Source organism: Cornus florida, unplaced genomic scaffold (assembly GCF_030987335.1).
Source record: "Cornus florida cultivar Cherokee Brave unplaced genomic scaffold, ASM3098733v1 CherokeeBrave_3.0.0_Hap2_Chr08, whole genome shotgun sequence".
Taxonomy (NCBI): Eukaryota; Viridiplantae; Streptophyta; class Magnoliopsida; order Cornales; family Cornaceae; genus Cornus; species Cornus florida.
In genome coordinates, this window is record NW_026775578.1 from 32,599,534 (window position 1) to 32,623,603 (window position 24,070).

At 34.7% G+C, this 24,070-nt stretch overlaps 3 protein-coding genes across 4 annotated transcripts; all 3 read right to left on the bottom strand.

Moving 5' to 3' along the window:
- Positions 1-850: 850 nt before the first annotated feature.
- Positions 851-6,648, bottom strand: LOC132271175 (vesicle-associated membrane protein 727). Of its 2 annotated transcripts, none has more exons than XM_059772472.1 (6): positions 6,359-6,648; positions 5,555-5,775; positions 5,257-5,455; positions 5,030-5,150; positions 1,339-1,401; positions 851-1,249 (listed from the first exon to the last, which is right to left on the bottom strand). In XM_059772472.1, the coding sequence occupies exons 2-6, from the start codon at positions 5,742-5,744 to the stop codon at positions 1,106-1,108; spliced, it is 717 nt and encodes a 238-aa protein (XP_059628455.1). In that variant the 5' UTR covers positions 5,745-5,775; positions 6,359-6,648; the 3' UTR covers positions 851-1,105. The 2 variants fall into 2 exon arrangements, with proteins under 2 accessions (XP_059628455.1, XP_059628454.1); XM_059772471.1 differs by having other exon boundaries at positions 6,458-6,646.
- A 2,789-nt stretch (positions 6,649-9,437) lies between these two features.
- Positions 9,438-13,258, bottom strand: LOC132270009 (uncharacterized protein At2g38710-like). The gene is made up of 4 exons (XM_059771232.1): positions 13,155-13,258; positions 11,691-11,810; positions 9,584-9,698; positions 9,438-9,494 (listed from the first exon to the last, which is right to left on the bottom strand). The coding sequence occupies exons 1-4, from the start codon at positions 13,256-13,258 to the stop codon at positions 9,438-9,440; spliced, it is 396 nt and encodes a 131-aa protein (XP_059627215.1).
- A 723-nt stretch (positions 13,259-13,981) lies between these two features.
- LOC132271176 (uncharacterized) lies at positions 13,982-22,166 on the bottom strand. Its single transcript, XM_059772473.1, has 4 exons — positions 22,011-22,166; positions 19,813-19,902; positions 14,800-15,067; positions 13,982-14,432 (listed from the first exon to the last, which is right to left on the bottom strand). The coding sequence occupies exons 1-4, from the start codon at positions 22,051-22,053 to the stop codon at positions 14,159-14,161; spliced, it is 675 nt and encodes a 224-aa protein (XP_059628456.1). The 5' UTR covers positions 22,054-22,166; the 3' UTR covers positions 13,982-14,158.
- Between the last annotated feature and the right edge of the window lie 1,904 nt (positions 22,167-24,070).

Genomic DNA, 24,070 nt, shown 5'->3' on the forward strand with positions numbered 1-24,070 from the left:
TTTCATCTATATTTTTTTACGAAAATTTAAGCAATATCTATGTTCCAAGTATTGATTTCACAGTTATTATGGTGTTGTATCCCAACTTAAAACCATGTCATCAATAAAATCGTAAAATCAGTGCTAATATCATTTGTTTTCTACTAATATGTTTTGACATATCAAAGACGAAAACCTAAATTTTTTTAATTTACTTTTACATGCCAAGATGGTGGGCCGTGATAAAGGCTTATATACTCCTGGATGTGCACTCTTGTTGAACATAAACCCAAGACAAGAACAAATAATATAATTAGAATTGAGCACATTGTCAAGTAACAGAGATAACATCGGAGAAAAAAATTGAGAAAATTATTTAAGAACTGCACCAAAAAAAAAAAAAAAAAAAAAAATCGGTAATGTTATTATATGAAAAAAGATAAAATTAATATAATATAATTTTAGAAAATGATTAAAATTCATGTAGCAATGTAAAATAAATGACCCTTCAGGGCTGAACTTGGCGTGACACCTGGTCAAGAAATGAGTCTGATTCTAGTACCAACTGTAATGGGTGATCCGACCCACAAGCTTAAACCATTAGGTGGAACCAACATTCAATCTATATATGCCCATTCACTTCTCCATTCGGATCTAACGTGGGACAAGTCCCACTTGTAACAATAAATATAGATCAAAATATTCAAAGCCAGAAATTTGTCCACAGCAAAAAAGCAAAATTACAACATCAATCTAAGCTGGAAAGGTCTGTAATAATGTCAAACTATTACTTTAGAGCTAAGTGTATGAACCTATACCAGAAGCTAAAATATTTCAAAAAGACTTCCAAACTATACAATGGCACACCACGTAATCAAACGTTGGTAAATATTTAGGATGTCTTTAACAATCTACCAGAAAAGAATAAGGTCGTCATTTTACATAAGATTGAGGTACTATCAAACAACAGAGAGTCGACCAGTAGTGGGATATATTCATATAGTCTGGTTATTAGCTACAAACATAACAATCTTCATATACAGGATTATAACTTTTTTGTACAAAGGAAGAAGAAAACAACCAACTTCTACTAAATAATAATAAATACTAAATCTAGTTTGTCCCATCAGCATTTGAAACCTCGACAAACAATAAGCCACAGTATGACGATTACGATAAGGATGCCTCCTCCCACCATTATCTTCATTTGGAGGTTCTGCAGCCACATCTTACGACGAAGTTGTCTACCCTGCCTCTGGAAGCTGTCAGCCTGATGACAAACACATACCCATATATGTATTAATATGAACTCCCCAAGATCCATTTCAGACTCAGACTACAACGAGATATTGTGCATACCTGGAACTGAAGGTTTTCTGTTTTATCCACCAGTAGTTCAATCTTCTCCCCACGGTCCAAAACCTGAGATCAGGGGGAAAAAAAAGGGCAAGGTTATTTATCAGATTAATCTCCATGCCAACCAGACAATAGGGAAACAGTTTAGGAATAACTTTAATCCCGAGTTAAACACAAAGCAAAACTGATTTCTGAGAGCTGCAAGAATATACCTTCAAAAACATATCAGTATAACTTACTGTAAAATGTTGGAGGAAGAACATAAGCCATTAGAAGCAAAAGGAATATGTCACACAAACTCAGATTTCTTTGTAAGAATAGTGATATGCATCCTCCACTTATTTCAAACCATTTTGTTAGGCAAAATGGATCTTATTCAACCATTTAGCTGGATCAAAAGGTAAGCACAAAATTTTTGTCAATCAGTTTCTTGTTTACATATGCTGATAGAAAGGTGATCAAAATCAGAACTTTCAGACATTCAACTCAATTAAAACTAATGGAATGAAATAACAATCTTGTCATGGCACTTCGGTGCTTCAACGAGTGTCAATAAAGGGCAATGTGATGTGACAATTATTGCGGTCCAATTTTTGGGATAAACAAGGTTAAGTTTAACTCAAGCTAATCAACATCAAGATGAAGCTCAGAAAGATGGGCCGTTTTTACTCATATTACCTTTTACAGGCTTGCAAAAGACAGGGAAAAATAGCCTTTTACAGCGCAAATTCGATATTCAACTTCATCTTATAAAAATAGAAATAGAAAAGGAATTATAATTTCCAAAAGTTTATTGGAGGTTCGAAGCAATGTTAGAAAACAAGGTGTATGATTACAAGACTCAAAATCTTTGAACTTCTATCCAACAAGTTTTAATTATAGGAGTTGACAAAGCATTGAAACACCACACGTAATCTTGTTTTTTACTCAGAAGTCCCACACTATCGCTTTACATCTATCAACTCCTTATACCATTGCTGGGTGGGCAATCAGTTCAAATTTTAACTACTACACAAATTGTTCGGTACCCCGAAGTCAAAATTCGTGGGTCCACCCCTGCCTCCTCCACACCTCCTCAAAGCTTCATCTTATGAACAAAAGACATATCTAAGCCAGTCTACAGAAAATAGTTTAGCTTCCAGCAAACTTTACCTCATTTAGAAAAACTTGGGAGCATATTCTTGCCAGCATTGCCACCACAATGAAGCAATATTAAGTTATAACATAATGGCAAACATAAAGCACCAATACCGCACAACAGGTTTGCGCACACCAACTAATCCACACAACTCATTAAACAGTCCAGAAAATTTAGACTGCAAGTCCTTTTTCATTAAGACAAATACTTGGATCCTGACTGGGGCTTAAAGATGGACCTCCACTTTTGGGATGAATGCGATGCAACTCAAGTAAAGGTAAAGAGCTAGTTGTAGAGTGGAAGTACTTAATCATCATAACTGTGATGTGTTATAGGGTTCCACCCCCAGTCACCTAAGCACTGAAAAGTAAAGGCGTGACTTGGACACTGCTTCGTAATCCTCACCGACAACAATGATAAGAAGCTAGGACATTATAAAATATAGCAGAAACTAGAGCAGAGAGTTGGTTTGAACCTTTGGCTTCACCAGTGCTATATTTTTCCTATTCATATATTTTTTTTTTTTTCTCAACTTCACTGGTAAGGAACAATACTTTGTAACATAAACGTCACAACATATGGGAAAAGAAGAAGATGAAAGAGCTGCTTAAAAAGCTAGAAAAGAAATTCAGTCACTTCCATTATAATGACTTCAAAAAAAAAAAAAAAAAAAAAAACGGGGGAGGGAATCAAATTCAAGGTGGATTCGGTCGCAGAAACACTTCAATGTAATTAATTTTTCACAGGGAATTGAATAGTTACAGGTAAACTATTCACATGTGATAAGGTAATCATTAAATTTGACCAATCTATCTTGGAGCTCGTATTATTTCATCATCATCATCCTTGTCTTTATCCCATATGAACGGGGTTGGCTACATTAATTCTCTTTTCCATTCTTTCCTATTATACATTATGTACCCTCTTGTATTTAATATTTAGAAGTTGTTTTAATTACTTCATCCCATGTAAGTTTTGGTTCGACCTCTTTGTCACTTACCTTCTAGGCAAGCAGCTCTTCCTCTTCTAACCGGTGCATCTTTGATTCTACATTGACCATAATTCATGGACCCGGTTACCATAATAAACATAACATGAATATCTATAAAAAAGATTATACTTGTTTCTTTCTCTTGTTTGAGTCAGGTAGTGAATATCATAATCCTTTAAAGTAACATAAATTGGGAAAAAATTTGTTCATAATAGATTACCAAGAGAAATAGGTAAAAGAAATTCTCATGTAAGATTTAATAGTTAGGCCATTCTCTGCCTCAGTAAAAAGTCCATCTTGTTGCGACAGAAATGACAAGAACAAATAATTATTAGCTAATGCCAGATGATAGGAGGGGTGGTTCGGGTACAAAAGTAACCACTAGCATTATTGGCACACAAGTGATTGCCCCAAGCTTAACTCGCATTCTGACCTTTGGCAGCCTGAGCTTCTCAAAATGCCCCGAGCAATTTCCCCCTTTTTTATATTAAAAAAAGAAAAAAAGAAGTACAGCATACTTTCAAAAACATGATATCTACTTTTAAAGACAACAAATGTCTCGATATCTAAATCTTTAATCCAACAGCCACGCTTGGACACCACAAACAGGAATTTCCCACTTTAACCCACGAGACCATAATTTAAGCTCCTGGGTAAGCGAACCAACCATCAATGCAAAGGCTTTAACATTTTCCCCCCTTTGTCGGCCCTTATCGCCTTCCTTATAATTCGCCACAGTAGACTGAGCCAGACGTCTAACGCTAGCTCCACACAATGAAACTTGCTAATCTCCCAGGATTCTAAAAATGAGCCCTTTTAATCACTCTCCCATCTCCATCATTATCAAAAAATGAACCGCATGCCTTTTCATTTGAGCAAAACTGATGCCTAAATTCGCTAATAACAAAATAGACCATTATAACATTTCACATCATATAAATTAAATAACCATTGGGCCATTAGTCGAGCTACTATAACCTCTCCTCCCTCAAAGGGGAGGTGAAGGGTTCAGTGGGCAATTTTTTTTTTTTTTTTTTTTGGGTTGGGGGGTTGAGTATTTACCTAACCAATATATATATATATATATATATATATATATATATGGATTAAATAAATAAAGCAATCAACAACATTGATCTGAAGACATTTTGTGACAAAAAAAGTGGCGGAAAAGATGTGACATATGCCCAAAAAATAAAAATAAAAACATGAATAGAAACAAGCTATCCCTTGTTAAAGTAACCAAAATCGTCTTCTGCCTGCTTTGACATCCATAGCTAATAGGTCAATGCCATAAAAGGGGGTGGCAACCATTGTAAAACAGGCTTTAATAAAAACTTATAGCAAGGGCAAAGGCTTTAAAATATAAGATATAAGTACAAAATTATAATGTAAACATTGTACATAACAAATGAGAACTACACATGGCAAGAAAATCTAAAATCACCACAAATAACTGCCTACATGTTCCTTTTGTAGTGATTGTGGACCATGATATGAGTTCTTATAATTGTCAATTATTTTATCTATTTAACATTTATAACTCACTATAAAACAATTTTTACCTTCTCAATGTTGTCCATCATGATCCCTTTGACCTCTGTTATTTGAGTCTTCAGTTTGGACAGCTTACTAATTTCTTCTGGATGGTCCATACAATATTGCATGTGCTCTTTAAGCTTTGGCCTAGTAAACAAGACACAACATTAAGGACCAACATGACATTCGGACAGTAGACACCACAATTCAAATATCATAATGCTTACTTCCAAAGAAAGTGGTATATACATACCCAAATTCTCTGTCAAGATTGTATGCAATGCTAAACCGGTCTTCAATTAACAGATCATCTTCATCATCATCTGCAAGTGGGTGTTGGCTGTCGCTCCCGATACTCGCACCATACCGTTGTTTAAAATCATCCTTCACTCTATCAAGAAACACAAAAGGAACGCCCCTTCCTAGTGATTCATCTGCGACAACAAGAAAAACTGCATGGCCCAAAAAAGTCATCAATCAAAAATTGTGGCTAAGCTGAGTTTGAAACAATAGACAAAAAGTAGATATCAACTCGAATGAAGAATCACTACCAAATCCATTGTCTAACAGGAAGTTGAAGGTGTGGCCATCACACGAGTATGTATACTTGCTGCTGTTAGAAGGCAGCTTCTGTAAGCATTGTACAGCAATGGTACTGAAGTTCCCAGAATATGGTGTGTGTTCTGCTAGAACAATCGTCCCTTTTGCAACAAAACTGTAAATTAACCCTTTCTGACTCATCTCCCAACTATAGGTTTAAATTCGTCAAAACCTGCCAAAGATTTTCCAGACCCTTAATGCAACAGTAACCACCAAAATATGATTTTAACAACTTTCTATACATTACTATGTTATAAACTTAACAAATTTCAATTCAATTAAACAACAATAATAAAAAAATCAAAAAAAAAAAAAAAAAAAAAAAATCAAACCCAGTAATCATTGCAGATTCTCTAAACAGATTATCATCTAATTCATGCATCAATATATATATATATATATATATTGAAGAGCATAGACAATTCATGAATACATATACATGTACACACATATAAAAATGTGTGTATTCGACTTTCATCATTGAATATTGAATACACTGACATTAAGCAAATATTATGAATCATACCAAAGAACGAAACCCTAAAATGCGTATTTTTTTCCAATCGGAATTGCAAATAATATTTAAAACACGCGCACACAACTAAAACATAGACAGTCCTAAAATTACACAAAGTAATTTCACAGTTAATTCGAAATTCAATATCATGATATGTTAACAATTAAATTCGAATCAAATCGCTGACCTAATTTAAAAAAATTCCCAACAAAAACGAATATAAGAAGGAATCAATTACTTGAACAATCCAAAGTGAGCTACCACCATCAATCTGAACAGAGCAATAAAAGTTACGATTAATTATATATACATATGTGCCTGCGTTTATAGAGAGAACCTGAGATGATAACGTATTGTTTGCTTCGTGTGCACGACTGACTGCGTGGGAGACTCAGAATTGGTGGACGAATTTCATGAGATGGCGACTGAGTCGAGACTTGTAGAGCGTGGAATTCAAATTTGTGTTAAATTTTGTTTAATCTTTGCTCTGCGTTCGGGACACTATTTAGATGAGTTAAACGATGTCGTTCAGAGAAAGGAAAGGAACGACGGAATGGAAAGGAAATAGATAATGCTTGTGTGCTTGGTTTGTTATACGAAAAAATAATTCTTAATAATTTAGAAGACATAAAATTATTTTTAGAGAATTATAAAAGGCATTCTTAAAATATGCTTTTTTAAAAATTAAATTTTAATAAACTGTCAACTTATCAGATTTTTATAAATTTTTAAATTTTAAGTTTTCAAAAAATTAAAAATTATTTGTAAATAACTGAAATAAAGTAAGCCCTTTTAATGTGTGACGTCTAGTCAAGAAAACTGAAATTGTTCGTATCTCTCACCTCTAATATGCTGTCTACTATCCCTTAAACTTTTGAATCCAATTTTAATACCCAAATATTTATTTTTTATTTTTTATTTAAGCTCAGATCATTTCATTTCAAATTCATTCATTTACTGAAATAAAATTCTTTTGTTTCCGTTCCCCAACTCAATGAAACAACATGGAATTGGCCAACTGGAAAACGTGTATGGCATGTGTGGTGTTTAAACAAAGAATCAACATGGAAGTACATTTGAAAATTGAAATGTAGAACCAATATATGTATATATATGTTAGGGTTTTGGATGAGTTGGGGTAGAATCTCTTGTGGTGGTGATGTCAAGTGAGTGGGTGCTAGGTGGTGTGTGATAAAGGAGGAGTTAGAGGGTCTCAGAGAAAGGTGTTAAGAAAAAGAGAGAAGGCGTTTTATCTAAATCGCATGTAAAAATCTATAATAAGGGATTAGCCAGTGTACGAGACTCTTGTCATTGCAAGATTTGAGGAGGATCAAATATACGCAGTCTTACCTCTAAAAAGTTATAATAAAGGGCTAATCCAGTGTACGAGATTCCTGTCATTGCAAGATTTGAGAAGGATCAAATGTACGCAACTCTACCTCTACATGGTGTGTGGACCTTGATGCAACAATAAAGTTGCTCCATTGTGACTTGGAAGTCACATATTCGAAACCGGAAACATAAAACTGCACCACAAAATTGATGAAAACAAACAGGCCATAAAAAATTGTATGAAAAGCCATGAAAACAGCCAAAATGTCCTTAAATGTGCCCAAAAACCCAGATGCTGAATCAAGAGTAAGATACAGTTCAAGAACCCAGGAATACCCTTTGATCTCTAGTAACACTCTCTGGTGTGTGTGATTTCACACACAAAACTTCATGCCTCTATGAAGAAAATATATAGTCACAACTTCAACAAAATAACTGCACTTTCATCCTTTCTCAACACTGCTATACACAGCCACATGTAACTCAAATCACACGAACCCATCAAAGCCTTTTATGCCATTCACAAATATTTCTTGAGCAAAGAAGCGTACCTCTGATTTGGTTTAAACAAGGTGTGAAACAAAAATAAGCCTTGGAGAGAGAGAGAAGAGAAATAAATAAACTCTATTGGCTGATATAATATTACAAACAATGAAGTTTTACATTATTCCAGTTTCCAAAAATAAGCTGGCATTGGCGAACTCTGTGCCAAGAGTGTTTTCTAGTGTTCTATCCAAAATAAAATGAATTTGAAGAATAATTTAGAAATAGGTGACAACAAATTGGGTTCGAAAACTGAGAAAGCAATTCGAGAACACTGATTTTCTTAAACGGTCTTGCTTGAAAACCAAACTAGTTTATGGTTTAAGTGAACGCTGTTCGAAACAACTAATGGTTGCCGGGCTTTGCCCCACCAACAAAGGGAGCAGCACCTCCGGTTGTCTTGACAAAGGAGATATAGTCGCTGTAGTGCATACTAAATAATGTACTCTGGTAACGGGTCAGTCGGATGCACTTCCGGAGTGATTCCATGATAGTGCCATTGTAACCAGCTTTCCGCATTAGGGAGTCGATTGTTTCTGTCTTCGTCCAACCTTGAAACAAAAATGTAACATTTAAAGACTTGGTTTTACCAATCAAATCATAAAAAGAGCAATTTAGAATCGTGGTTTACCTATACAAAACAAATATGCAGCCAAATATAACATATCTAATTTTCCCGGGGAAAAAGCGTGAGCATAAAGAATTTGTAGTGAAAATGAATTAATACAAAAAAGATGTCTCGAATTATTTTAAGAAGCCTATAATCGTTGTTAGTATTAATCCAATCCATCCAAAAAAGTTTGTGTAAGAAGGCTAACAAAGGAATCGTCACCTTCACGAGAAGCCACCTCGATCAGGTATGTGGCACTTCGCCTCGTATTAGAGTCAGGATCAGTGAACTCAATAATTATACCATGCTTTCCAACCTGCAAGGAAGCACTAAATTCTTGAGGAAGAAATATCAAGCCATAGAAATACTAAAGTTGAGTTTTATTCAATAAAACTAGCATTTCAGCAGTAAAATCAAGATCATCTCACCTATGCATGATTATATTCAATAGTCAACAATCAAATTACACAACATAAGAGGATTAGGAAGTTAGCAAATCTATTACATTATCCATCGGAGAATTTAAAACCACACCCATCTCCGGGTAAAAAATATAATATCCAGATCCACTACATAATTAGAGGAAGAAAAGTTATATAACCGACATTGGAAATCCTATATTGCAGCATGCGGAAGAGAGGTTTATTTGATTCCCACCATAACTTAATGCAGCAATTCAATTTGGAACCTTACAAATTTCAACATTTTTTGGGGAAAGAACATTGAAAAATTCTTGGTGCATCTAAAAGTAACTAATGGCCATCATGTTACATATTTAATGATTTCAAGAAGATTACAATTCAATCCAGCCCTACCATGGCAGCATATTAGGTCAACGCATCGCATTGTGCAGGTCAACTTGTTGGGCATTTTGGCCCTCGGATTGTGGCTGATTCAATGGAGCGACATAAAAGTTCAGGACATGTATAGAGCCTCATTCATAATCAAAAATTTAAAACCAGGTTAGAGAGCACAAACCTCCCAATCGAGGCAGTGGAGAGCAGTTTCATAATCAGTCAGAATAGACACTGTACATTTCAAATAAGGCAACTCCTTAGCCTGTATGGGAGGGAAACGGCGGTCCCTCAGAGCACTGCAAATATTCCAGATATAGAAACATATGAGCTGACGCTTTGCAGAAATGCCAATATGGGGTACCTACGGAGAAAAAGGAAATGCCAATACGGGGTGAAGATTTAAACAAGAGAAACAAGATTTTTAATCAAATGAAATTCTTGAAGTTGCAGATAAAGCAATAATAGCCAATGAAAAATAGCTACTTATAATGCATTAAATAATTTAAAAGTATATACAAGCTGGGTCTACCATTGATTTAAGCATCATAGTTACTAGCAAACTTTAGAAGTTTGACATCTTATGGTGGAGCTTTCCTGAGTCAGTGCTGCATTTCTGGCCTAAAAGCAGGTACCGAACTGCATTTCTGGTCTAAAAGCTTTTTTCTTATGTAGATCGACAGCGTGAACAATTTGGCCGGATGATACAACCAAACATCCAAGAAAATCACATCAATAAGGGAAGAAAAACCCTTTTCGGAACCCCAAAGCTACGGCACTTGGCCCCATACCAATAAAGAAATCATCTTGGTCCTAAAAATAAAAAATTAGTGATAGTGTCAGGTTCTTCAAGTATTATAAATTTGAGTAATAATTCTAACTTTACCCATTCATAACTTTTTAAATCAGCCAAGCTCCCATAGCAGCGAACCAGTTAGTCATTTAGATCCTTTATAGGTTTCTTTTGCTTAGTTTGGCTAGTGGTTGTGATTCCTTTGATTTTTTTACCATTATACGTCTTGATGTTGAATTTAGGTTTTTAAAAGGGATGTTATCGTCTCTTTTGGTGCCAGTGAAATTCAATTGAGAAGGTGCAGCTTTAAAGCTTTGTCTGAGAGATTAGACTGCCTTGTTTCTTTCTTTTTCCGCCTCTATATCTTCTATTCTACTTAATATTCTTAATTTCATCCTACTTTGTCTTTGTTTTCTACTGATTCTTGTTAATTTTATTGCAGTAATTATTGCTTCCTATTTTTTGACTAATAATACTAGAATCAAACCATTGAAACAGCTTATACTAGAATCAAACTAATAATACTGATTCTCCTCCCCGGTCTCTCTTCTGCCACCATGTCCCACAAAACACAATTCCCTTCTCAAAACCCTTCTACCAGCTCTGAACATTCTAACTATTACATAGCAAAACCATATCCTAATTTCTACTATAGTATTAGAATTTTTAAACGTTCTGCATTAGTTAAACATTGGCAAAGAGAGAGGCGTGTCGCATTTTTTTATAAGATTATGCATTGTGCTTGCAACCCTTCAGGGCTTGGTCCTTGCTTTGCTCTTCTTATATTTGTAGCATTCTTCACAGTTGAAAATTTGAGATGAAAGATGGGACACGGGAATTCAAGAAACTAGGAATAATTTCATCTCTTCATTCTGTCAGACACGTCTTTTCATTACAAAATCAACAAAATCCATTCATATCTGACGCAGAACATCACGTACTGAAGTATCTAAATTCATATTCCGCACAAAAGATTGGAAACTGTATAGCAGGACTTAATTCTGGCTGATAGAAAGCTGAATTCTACGAGATATCCAATCGTACAATCTCAGAAAACGTGTTTCTATGTTTGATCATAAAAATATCACTTGTACCAAATGGCATTAGTCCAATACAACATTGTTTTACTAAATACAATATTTAAGCAGGAATCTAATAAGGTGAAATGTGGTTCCTTTCAAGTTAGGACAGCATTCTCAAAAAGGTCTATAAGTCAAAATATCAATTCGACCATTATGTAGCTCAAGCTTTTATCAAAGATATATGGGCAACGAAATATTTTGATATTATGGGATGGCAAGTAAGATAAGAATGAAATTTCGATAAAAAGGCAATAAACCTTCTAGAAATGTTGACTGAACTCCCTAATGTTACTCAAAGGAACAATGTTATCTTCGATGTGAACATCAACAAGAAAAGAGAAGAGAAAAACACATATGTGGCATTTGTTATTATTGGGGAGTATGGGGTTCCTGAGATTATGCATTGGCAAAAATACCTTGTTAGCGCATAGTCCTTGAAACCATCAATTAAGTAGCGAGCTTCCAGAGTTCCAATACATCCACGTAGTCGACGCTCCCCACCATTAACCACTTTCTTCCGAGTAACAAACAACGGACTGAAACCAAACATAATTCATAACAGATAAGGACATTTAATATGTCATGAAACCAAATTCATGGGATGAGGATATGCTGCTACCTAAGAAAAAACAAAAAGGCAAAAAAAAAAACAAAAACACATTTAAAAGAATGATTTCAACAGGTCCAGAACTGCTTTGGAGGAAGCCATACCTCCTTAATGGGAGGGGGACAACAACACAGAGCAAGAGCAATGGTCATGTGTCATGAAGTGTCTATGTGAAACATTCCGGCACTCCCCAAATCATTCTTTTAGGGGGAGAGAGACGTCAAAATTTGTGAGCAATATCAGAATCCAACCACACCGTGATGGATTTTACGAAGCCCTTCAGCTTTTCAGAATTTTGGACCTTATTCAGCAGAGGATTGAAGAACAAGAACAGAAATAAGAAATGAAAGGTAAAACAAATGAAAATGAATATAAAACTCACCGACCAATGAAGTAGCTATTGTCAATGGTAAAAAAAAATTGATGTCCAGGCACGTAAATTGCCTGATCTCCTCCAAAAACAGAGAAGGTACCTACTTATAAATCATTTGAATTCCAAATCCATTTAGAACCCCATAAAAAAAAAAAAAAAAAAAAAAAAAAAAGGAGAGAATTCAAAGATCCCAGATTCATGCCACCAAAGCAAAGAAAAAAAGGAATTTTTCCTAGAACTGCACCCGATGCGAACATTGCTTTGCAGCTTCAAATATTTATCATACAAAAGTTAAAATTGTTATATTTCTCATTCAAAACTAAACCATATGACCAAATCATACAGGGTATGCATTGCATTGGTACTTCCTGCTTCCTCTATTGGCTTTCTCAGGGGATGGGTAAAATGTGCTTGCTTTCCAAGCTACGCCATGAAATCCAAATCAATACATCCTTCTAAACAAATTTAATTTTTGTTCACGGTAAACTATTCTTCAAAACAAAATTTTGTTGCCTGGTTTTCTGTTTGTTTTTTAAAATTATTAATAGAAACACAGAAACAAGAGCATAAAAAAACACTAATGCACTACTAGTAAAGCTCAAAAGGCACTAAATGCAATAACTTAACAAAACACTCAAAATTCTTTCTAAGAAATGCAAATAAAAAGAATATAAACATATTCATAATATAACAACTCTCACCCAAAATAATAAATTAACTTATGAGTAATAGATAACAGATAAAGAGAGAGAACAACTGCAGCTTGAAAATACGACGTCACAACAGCATAGCATCCAAATCAGCAAACAGAAAGAGAACATTGAAAAATGACTCATTGGTTATATATGTGTGTGTACGTATGTGTGTGTGTGTATATATATATAGAGAGAGAGAGAGTACTGTTGAGCGTCATCAAAAGCAGGAGGAGGGGCTTGAGTGGTGTTGTAGTGAGCGATGAGGGTGTCGAAACAATAAACCACCATTTCCTTATTTGCCGACACCATTTTGCCTCCTTTGATTCTCACAGTAATGGCAATGGGGGAGACTCAGATACACAGATTGATTGTGATGATGATTGATTAATCAGTAGATAAATAGATTAGGTTTTACCCAAATTCATAGGATCGTTTTGGAATTGAATAATCTGAAAAAAGGCAATTTAGAAAAATTGAAGTAAAATTTTTTTCAATTTTAATTCTAATTTTAAGGTTACATAAATATAGTCACAATGTTATATGCATGTGGTTAGAATAAATTTGTAATAGGAGACACATTTATTAGTGTAGGGCTCAGCTCCAGAAATATATATTTAAATCATAAGAAAATACATTATTCATATTAACATGTTTTGATAAGATTTTTTTTTTTTTTAAAAAACCAGTTTTGATAAGATTAAGAAAAGTAGAGTTGAGTCATATTCAACCTGCACCTGTTGCATAAAATGATGTAAATAAAAATTAATTTTAATTATAGTGTGAACCGTCTATAACAGTATAACTAAAGAACATAACTCAAAAAGTTCTTAATCAAATCAAAATCTAAATATATAGATGTAAAAATATATGCTTACACTACACTACACACAGTTAAGTCATGAATTATTTTTTTTCTCTCAATGGTTGAACTACTTGCAAAAAAATTCAAATACTTTGTACTCTTGATTAAGAACAGTCCTTGAATTGCATTCAATATGATTTTCAATCGGGTTTTAAGTTCAGAGACGGAGCTAGAAATTTAGAATAGAGGGGGCAGCCTTGAACTAAAAATAAGATAAATAATTTTTACACTGGAAAAATAAATAGACTTTACCAGAAATACAGTTGGGGATTACTAAAATTTTAGGACTCTAATGCAATTCACCCCTCTGAACCCCATGTTACACAATCTCAGATGTCCCGAGTTTTTCAGTCAGAATCATGTCGTCTTCTCTCCTTGTCTTTCTTGTGTCTCCTCTTGTCATCTGAATCCCGAGAATGCCGCTTCTTCTCTCGCTTTTCATGCTTATCGTGTTTCTCCTCCACTCTGTGCTTCCTTTTCTTCCGGTTACTTTCATCCTCTGGCCCTTCTTCCTTGTGCTTCCTTTCGGATGGAGCAGGCATAGGCGTGTTCACCTTCTCAAGTGACTCTGCCTTTAGGCTGGGTTGAAAAGAACTTGATTCTTCCCCAAGGCGGGGTGCTCTGCAATGATAAGTTCTTCAAATTATATATATAGTGTTCAAAAATATAAATAAATAAAAGAGAATTTTATATATTATATTTTTCCTTAATATACGCAAAAGCACAATAGTTGAGTCCCAAACTCTGCAACACCTCCAGAAACACTCAAATGAACTGAACTAAGCTCATTGATGGTTTAATGAGAATGATACTACAAGTGATACCGTGAGAAAGCAGACATGCTTTTAAGGAAAACTGTAGGCCTAATCATCAACACTTAACATGAATAAACAGTTAACGGTAACGGTATTATGTTGACTGTGGCAGAATCAAGGAGAGCAACTCAAACAATGAAGGAACGCTCAGTTTTGTTCCTTTCTAGTCATACCTAGAAAAACCAAGGCCTTGAACTTTAGCTGCTTCAGCGTGCCCTGCTCCTACATCTTCTGCAGTAGAGCCTCGTTTCACAAGTTCTGAAAACTCATGCTTATCCAATCGATTACCTTGAGGGCGGCTAGCACTCTTGGGAGCTAAGCCAAGAGCCTCCCTCATTGCCTGCTCCTCCTCTTCTTTGATCTTCCGTATCTCTTCTTTTGCAGCCTCCGCATCTGAGAGCATAGATTTTTTATCTCTGGCATACCAGTGTAGATCTTTCCCTGTCGGGTTTTATAAAAGGAACAAATAAGACATTCTATTTCAGAAAAGCATCTCAAATAAGCCAAGTAGTGAGTGAACCAAAAAAAAAAAAAAAACCATTTCCCTAGAATGAGGACCGAGAAACTTGTATAATTAGGTGATGCAACCTTGCTAGTACCAGTCCAACCAGAAAGACACTTCAACTTCAGGCCATGCAAAATTAGACATGACAAAGCCATAATTAAATCATTTGTACTACTGGAAATTGTTGGTGGGTGGGGTTGGGGGTTGAAAGTCTTCTGACTTATATTAACCATTTCTTTATTTCCAATCGCTTGCGAGGGACAGAGAAAGATCTTTTTCCTCAACAATTTTTATTTATTTATATATATTTAGAGAACCTCTCATAATGATAATACAAAGATGAAGTTCTAACCTTCTACCCCCCACCCCACCACCCCAAAGCCTCATCATATCTCTGCCTCTGTGTGTGTGTGTGTGTGTGTGTGTGAGAGAGAGAGAGAGAGAGAGAAAGAGAGAGGGAATCCTCATTTTTAATCTTTCTATGCCCTACATATTCAAAATTAAATTCTCAAAGAATAGTTTATTTAATGATTAAATATTAATAGAAACTTTTTTTGAAAAGTATTAAACATTTAATAGAACTAAAGGAGAAAATGGAACTTTCAGCAAGGAAAAAACAAAAAAATAGGAGGTGTCCTCATGATAACCTCATCCTTCTACAAACTTAAATAGTTGACTGTAATTGAAACCAAAATGAGGACCCAAAGCAACGTGGGAAAAACAATAAATGACAATAAACTAGAGTATAGAGATCATAACAAAAGCTTTCAAGCTATAGCACACGCTTGTAGAATGTACTGTTCATATCAACCTAGTAAGTTACATTTCAAGCTATTATTGTACATGGAGCTTGTCGATTATTTAGATCCTTTAAGGCTTCTTTGACTAAGTTTTGACTAAGAGAAGAGATGAGTTTGATTAAGGGCTGAGATATTCTTTTTAAATTTTTTGATGAATATTCCACTGAGAAGTTGCAAGTTCAAATCTTGGTTCAAGACTTGTTTCTACAATCATGATTGTCTTGTTTCTTTCCTTTTACTTTTCTCTTCCATTTACTTCTACACTCTTGCTTTGCAATTAATGCTATTTTTTATTTAAAAGACTTCAATACATCAAAGAAGCCAAATAATCTCTAATTAACTTCCAAAACCCTCTTCCACCAATTACAAGCCAACCTTTTTTTCAAAAACCAGGGTGTCCGGGGCTTTGCCCCGACTAATCCACGGGACCCGTGCAAAGCTAAAACTCGGACTATGTCCGCAGTCGTGGCCCCAAGAAATTGCTCGCACCTAAGGAGAATCGAGTTTTACAAGCCAACCTTTAGGGAAGGCAATAGGGAGGTTTGGCGCGGAATGCCCTATACTGTATCCTATTCTGTTTATTAATATGCCATCCCATTCCAGTCCCGAACCCGGAACGGGTTTGAACACCAAATCTCATCCCCATTTAGAATCCACATATTAAAGCCCATTTCTAGCATTCCTGGTCCATTCAACCTAAGATGATATACAGACAATAATGAAAAATAAACCATTCAGAGAGGCAAAGATGCAGAGACAGTTGAGAGGTCGAGAAATGCTTGGCTGCAAAGGCGTAAAATTGTGAGAGGCAAACTGGTGTAAGGCAATTAAAAGGCCCCTAGGTTAAGACATATATCATATATGTTACCCTGACTTGGGTACGAGTGTTGGACATGGGTGTGTGTCTAGGGGTCGGATTCATCTATCAATCAAATTATAGGACAGGGGGGCATAAATTAAAAGTGTCAAAAAATCAGACATGGTTACTTGGACACAATATACAAAATATACTTATATAATATTTATAGAAAAATGTAAGTAAAATTATGAAGCAATTCAGATCAATCCTCAATATAAATACAATATACCGTAGTAGCAGATATATTTATTTTTATTGAAAAATTCATGCCTCAAAACATATAAAAGCTTACAATTTTTATTTTTCTATTTTTTGGTTCTTCAAAGTGTCCAATTACCCGTGTCTAAATATTGGACACTTCTTAGCCGAGTCTTCGTATTCAATAAATTGATACATTGATGAATCCAACCTCTCTAGACACGCTCACGTACCCAAGTCCAGGCAACACAGGTTGGACTCAGGTTGAAGTGTCAAGCGACCTGAGCTTGACCCAACTTTATATACATTTATAATTGTGGTAAACATTTTCCCCCATTTGTTTCGCTTCGAATCTTGATTTCTTGTATATTAATCTTTTGAAAGATTGGTCTCTTGAGAGTTCGGCCATTGCTTTTTATGTATTTATATTCAATTCTAAGAATTTTTAGACATAGGAGTAATCCAACCCAAGCTTAACATGAGACCCACCTGAAGTTCAGCTTGATTACCAACTTGAACCCAAATTTTGAGGATGGCTTGGGCTCAGTTGGAGGGCTCGGATTGAAGGTCGGTTTGGCTAGGGCTTAGGTTGAAGATTTTATATCTTGAGTGAAGGCCGACTGATCCTTCAAACCACAAGAGTTGCAGTCCTACCTTCCTTATCTATTTTCTTAATACAATGCAAGCTTGATTCTTTGTTGCAATGATGAAATCTCAAAATATCCAGAAATTTCTACTTTAGATAAGCTTGAATGAAATAGACAGAAATCCAATATTAATTCACGTCTGGCACAAAGGCAAATTTACATAAGTTTGTATGATATATGTTCCATTCACTACATTCACAAATAAAAGTGTTTACTGCCTAGCAACCCTCTCCAAATACTAAGAAGAAGAAAAGTCGAACATCACATGCAGACTATGCAGTGCTATCAAAACAAACCAGCTGGCCAGTTCAACCAATTGAACAGGAAACCAGATCCAGACCAATACAGTTATATTATTATACAGCTTAAGACAAAGGGGGAAAGGGTAAAAAAAAAAAAGTCGACCTGGCTAATTAGATTATAAACGGCTTGAACCAAATGATGTAATAAGAACTGGACGGGTTTTAGCGATATTGTTGGGGGAAAAATATCAACCATTTTCTATTTAGTAATAAAAGAGCTCTAAAAAATAAAGATAACGTCGTGGAGGAGTTCTAATAATCAAGCAGATCCCTAAAAATGTCTCACTCTACTCTCATCGTGTACACATGTTTTATACTTCTTCTTTTTTTCCTAATTGGGGACACACACACACTGCATCCACTAAGGTTCGAACCCCTAACCTCCCTTTGGGAAGTAGAAGCCTTGTACCGCTAGGCGACAGGCCTGTTGGTTACACATGTTTTATACTCCAGGTATATGAATAGCATTTGACATGAATACAAAGTATGGGGAGAGATGGTTATAGAAATTATAGTAAAACTTGAAATATTTAATTTTTTTTCTACTTGAGGTATATGAATACATCTTATAACTAATACTTGAAATAAGATATTTTATAGGAATTATAGTTACAGTTGTTTTTATTGTACCTACACACAAACACATGCACCAGTTTCCTAATATGTCATATTTTTCTATTTTTATATAAATATTTTTATTTTTGATTTATTAATTATATAAGTGGTTGAACAGATAGACCAGTGGTTGAACCAGTGAACCGATTCCATGACCTGTTCAATGTGCGGTTTAGTTCTGATAAATATGATTTCCATGTCTATGTCAAGGCACGGCACCTAAGCTGTCCAAATGATAAGTTTTCACCCATAATAAATTCCACATCTACACCAGAGATTTGTATATTACATAACATAAAAGGATTTGTTTTCTCTATAACATACAACATAAAACTTAAGAAAGGGAAAACAAATTTATAAGTTTATCTTATCATCAACTCTAGAAGAAAAGTAAAAGAAATAATTGGTTATAACTGTCAATCTTAGGAAAAATGCTGTTAGGTTGGCAAATTCTGTAACAATGAGTATATAATCAAGAACAAAATGTTATTAAAAGTCAAAAGAATGCTACAAAGTTCAGAGCATAGTCAACCAAAGTGTGTAAGGAGCTTCATGGTGATCGTATTTAAGTGACTCAACAATCATGTAAAACACCATAAAATAAAATTTAAATTTTGATGTTTTTAGTTCTGGTCACTAGTCACTTCTAAATGCTAAATGGAAATTCCAGTAAATGTTGAAGATAACATCCAATCTTGTGCCATATAATAACAATCTTGTGCTATATAATTATTGGTATTAAAGTAACCAAGAGAGGAGCTTGTAGTGATGTATGCAAAGCACCAGGTCGTCATTGAACAAAAAAAGTCGCATATGCAGGAAAGGGGAGAAAAATAGTTAAACATCAATTAAATTGTTCAGACAACTATTATTTAGAAAAATAAAAAATAAGACCTGCTCAGGCTTAAGAATTAGTCTTTTACAATACATGCTTATAATATATATATATATATATATAATACTTGGGAGTTAGGACACATGCTATTAATCAAGTCCAACCATGCTTCAATTGAAAAGGCTTGGTTGGTAAAATCGAACTATAAGCATCATATACAAAAACTAATTTGTGAAAATAGGCAAGTAGAGATTAATCATGAACTCATGGTTGCAAAAATTAAGACATAACCAAATAATCCAAAAGCACAACATATGATATAAGTTACTCTTTTAAAAGAACCGTCTCTCTTCATACTACATGCGAGAATATCAATTGACATTTCAGATGAGAAGGTTAAACATAGAGGAATCACAAGATGATACCTTTTTGCCATCTTCCAACAGGAGCCTTGAGACTGTGACCTAGATAGTTTTCTCGATGTTTATCAACCTTCACATCCTCCCAGCTAAATTCTGCACATCAACAGCAGATAATATGTCAACGAGCGATCGGGATAGTTTAGCAGGGTCAGCAAATCCTCTACAATCTTCAAGACATGATGTGTCCTCAAGTGGCATAAGCCATAAGGAACATATAACAACGGGGATGTCAAGGTTTGAATAAAGTTTCAAATGCAAATGGAAGAGGATGCCACAGCACCATGTTCAACAATTGTGCAAAAGATTACAAACATATTTCAGTCCACAACCTCAGGCAACTTTCAGGGCAAGAATTAAATACTGCTATAGCATTCATTTGAAAACAGTGTTTCATACATTAGGAAGTATATTTTATACTTCAAATAAGTATAATGCAGAAGAGGAATCAGTTCCTTGACCAAGTTACAGAGACTAAAGAAACACAACAATGAAATAACATATATCTCTGCAAGAATCAACCAAAATAACAAGATATCTCCAGGCATGGAATCATATATCTCTACTTTTTTGTCTTTCAACTGTGCAACATAAAGCTGGCTTGGAACATAGACAGCTGTTCATATACTTGCTTATAATACACCAAACATGAACCTTAATTTAGTAGGAACTGCCTGCATTTGGTATTAAAATTGAATTTAGTGAACTTTTAAATATTCCCAATGTTCTAAAATTGTTTTTAGTTACTTCTGTATTTGGTGTATGGCATCCATCCTATGCTCAATAAACAAAATTTCAATGTCTAAGGCAGAGTTTTCTTCTTCCCTAAGAACTGAATGGATCAGAAAACATAAAAAGGTGAGCATAATGTACTCAGGAATCACTATCATCATCATTATTATATATCACAGAAGTCAACTCTCGATAATCATCCCAAATGATACGGTTCATCTATAAAAATTTATCTTTTTTATTTTATTTTTTATTTTATAGATATAAAAAAAAAAAAAAATCGTATTTAAGAACCTAAACAGTTCTTTTGATGTATTTATTATCTGACTAACCCCCATGGGTTAGGCTGTTGGCATAGAGCCTGTGGGTATATCCTGGAGATCTCTGGTTTGACTCCTAGAGGCTTTAAAACTGTCGTGGGCTTATCCGATAACTCCGGTTTGGGGATGATTGTGGGTATCCAAGGGATTTCTCCCACTCCTGAAGGGGATTGGAGAATCCTCCATCAAGCAAATAAAAAAGTATTCACAATTCGACTCGATTGATCAAAGAAGGAACCTCATAAAATAGCATTTAGAGCAAGTATGGCAGTGCTTTTCTCATTAGCAGGAGTGTAAAGAGCCCTTTAATAATTAGCATCATTATGTCAAAGACAGACGTTATAGGAGACACCTACACCACCAAACTATTCAAATTTTCTATATACAACAACTGATTGTTAGAATTAAAAAGAAACCACACACAAGAGATAAAGTGATTGCATACAACATAGCAAACCATATTCTTAGAATTAGAAAGAAACCGCACACAAGAGATAACGCAAATGCACACAACAAAGGAAATCAAAACAGCAACTCTTCTTCCTCATACACATTTCAAAACAGTCCCTGAGACAAGCTAATTTTTCTAATTAATATATACATGAATATTTACTTGCTATCTAGGACTCAAAAACCATTTATCCTGTAGACACAATTGGAAATTTGGAACCAAGCCCAGAAGCATGTCCCTAAAACAGAAAACATTGCAAAACTCAGTCTTGAATCTGACAAACAATATACAAATTTTATCTTACTAATAGTTGCATATTTGGATCATTAGATTCACTTCCTATGATGACTCTGAACAAGTACGCTCTTGTCCCCAAAATCTACACTAATTATAATAGATACATGGACATGTAATGAAACAATTGCACCCATATAAAAATATATAAAAATAAAATAAAAACCCATGGTAACAAATTGTCAATTAACAATAACAACAAAAAATAGCAACAAATACCAATATATATATATTCTTGCTCTTGATGTGTTTTAAAGACTCGCTATGCCTTTCACAAGGTGTAATTCAAAATCGTCGAAACAGAGATATATGAAAATAATACATGGTTGTTTAAGCATCTATCTATATGCATACATATACAAATACATATATACCAGAAACCCTAGAAAACGAGAGAGAGGGCTTACGATCTCGACCACCGCGAACACCACCTCTGGTGGGATGATACATGTTTTCTCTGTATGGGTTTTTAAGTTTCGATCTGCTGCTTCAGAAGATCGAAAAAGAAGTTCACCACTTTACCTTGTCTGGTTATCGTTCTCTTGGTATTTTTGTCCCTTTACTAGTCAACATCTAAGGATACATAAAACAATAAATTTAAGAATAATTTTTTCTTTTTCTTTCTTTTTTTTTTTCTTTTAAAAAAGAAAAAACTTAATTTGGTTTAATTTGGTGTGATTGCAAATAAACATGAGGTTTTTTGCCTGTGTCAGATTTTACGGTGAATTGACCCCCTTTTTTTTTTTCCTTTTTTTTTTTTCTCAAAAATTGACTTATTTACCCGCATTATTTTACCGTTAAAAATGTTTAAAATATATGGACATGTTAAATGACTCTTTTGCCCAATAAAATATTCATTTTTTGTTTGTTTTATTATTAATTTTTTTTTTTTTTTTGTCTCTTTTTACCATATTCCCCTCTTCTTATCTCTCCCTTCTTTCGACCCGGTTAGCTATCCGGACCCCAGATTTGGGTCATTACACAACTGAATTTACCAGGTCTTTGTTTTTCTCTATATCGGTATCGCCCCACACACACACACATACATATATATATATATATATATATATATATATAAATAAAAGTGTATTCAATTTTGATTTTTTATATACATTTTAAAATAATTTCTTTAATTTACAAAAACGACCACGACGAGTTCGGCTTACCAACGGCGGCTTAGAGGGGTCTGAACGGCGGGCATGGTGGTGATGGATCGGCGAGTAAGGAGAAGCTCGCACAAAATTGATGGCGGTTCACGAGGGCAGTGAGCTTGGAACAACAGCCGGCGAGTAAACGGGAATCTCGGCGGGTGGTGGCGATGGCATCGAACAGCGATTCCGGCGATGGGCTGTGGAGAGGACTGGTTCGGCCGTGAGCTTGTGACGCCTCCGTCTTTATCGCCCTCCCCAGCGACGCCTCCGTCTTTATCTCCTCGACTCTCGGCGACGCTGACGTCAACCTCTCACTCCCTTCCCGAAAATGGGGGTGACTTCATCTGGCTAACACCTTTGAAAGGCCCTTGCGGCCTCTGGTGCTGCAGTTCCTGCTATTAATGCCGCTTTAATAGTATATAAGGACACAGTGAAATCCATAGATCACGATACAATAGGCAAGCAGAGGCACGTTTCGCGAACACATTTTCAATTTGATTTTCTTAGTAAAGAAAACAGACCTTAGTAAGACCAGTGCCTTTAGATAAGTTAATCTTCAGTACTTCTGTAGTCCAAGCTGAAGACATGTATATATATGTGTGTGTGTGTGTGGAGATGTGTATATATATGTATCTGTATATATATAATTTGTAAATTTACAATAAATTGAGGGATATTTTATTCATTTCACAAAATATTATATTTATATATATATATATATATATATATATATATATATATATATATATATTATAAAATGTGTTGCTAATAGCATTTTAGTCCAATTTTTATAAATAGGACATATTTGCACAAATGTCATAGTATATGGGTGTTTTTTGCACGGGAGGAATACAATATGCACTATAAACATACTATAAGGGTGTTTTTTACACTTGACCCTTAAAATTTTGCTTCGGTATTTAATTGCGATTGACCGGTCCATGCAGTCCAGAAAATATTATTTTTTCCCACGTGTAATACTTTCTTAATTAATACTGAAAAATAAAATAATTAATAATAATAAAATAAATATTACCTACACATGCAAAAGGTGCCAAGGGGCTCAAATTTTCTATTTGTACCTTTTTGCATAGCTTAAACCCTCTAACCTTTTATGTGACAGCTAAGAGAATGTCTTCATGATTCGTCCTTAAATAAGTATTCATATTTTTTATTTTTATCCGTTTCAAAATAAAGCCTTTTTTTTTTAATTTATAAAATTGAAGATTAAGGCCCCGTTTAAAATAATTTTTTTGTAAAATGTTTTCAATGTAACACTTTTTAGGCTCCGTTTATTTCGATGTAAAATATTTTCC

Coding starts and splice junctions, on each gene's coding strand:
- LOC132271175 (XM_059772472.1), bottom strand. CDS start 5,744: ATGAGTCAGAAAGGGTTAATTTACAGTTTTGTTGCAAAAGGGACGATT. Junction 5,456..5,554: donor CCTGTTAGACAATGGATTTG/GTAGTGATTCTT, acceptor TGGGCCATGCAG/TTTTTCTTGTTGTCGCAGAT. Junction 1,250..1,338: donor CAGAAAACCTTCAGTTCCAG/GTATGCACAATA, acceptor GTTTGTCATCAG/GCTGACAGCTTCCAGAGGCA.
- LOC132270009 (XM_059771232.1), bottom strand. CDS start 13,258: ATGGTGTCGGCAAATAAGGAAATGGTGGTTTATTGTTTCGACACCCTC. Junction 11,811..13,154: donor GCTTTTGATGACGCTCAACA/GTACTCTCTCTC, acceptor GTTTGGTTTCAG/TCCGTTGTTTGTTACTCGGA. Junction 9,699..11,690: donor AAGGACTATGCGCTAACAAG/GTATTTTTGCCA, acceptor GAATATTTGCAG/TGCTCTGAGGGACCGCCGTT.
- LOC132271176 (XM_059772473.1), bottom strand. CDS start 22,053: ATGTATCATCCCACCAGAGGTGGTGTTCGCGGTGGTCGAGATC. Junction 19,903..22,010: donor TGTTCGCGGTGGTCGAGATC/GTAAGCCCTCTC, acceptor GTTGATGTGCAG/AATTTAGCTGGGAGGATGTG. Junction 15,068..19,812: donor TGTTGGAAGATGGCAAAAAG/GTATCATCTTGT, acceptor AAAACCCGACAG/GGAAAGATCTACACTGGTAT.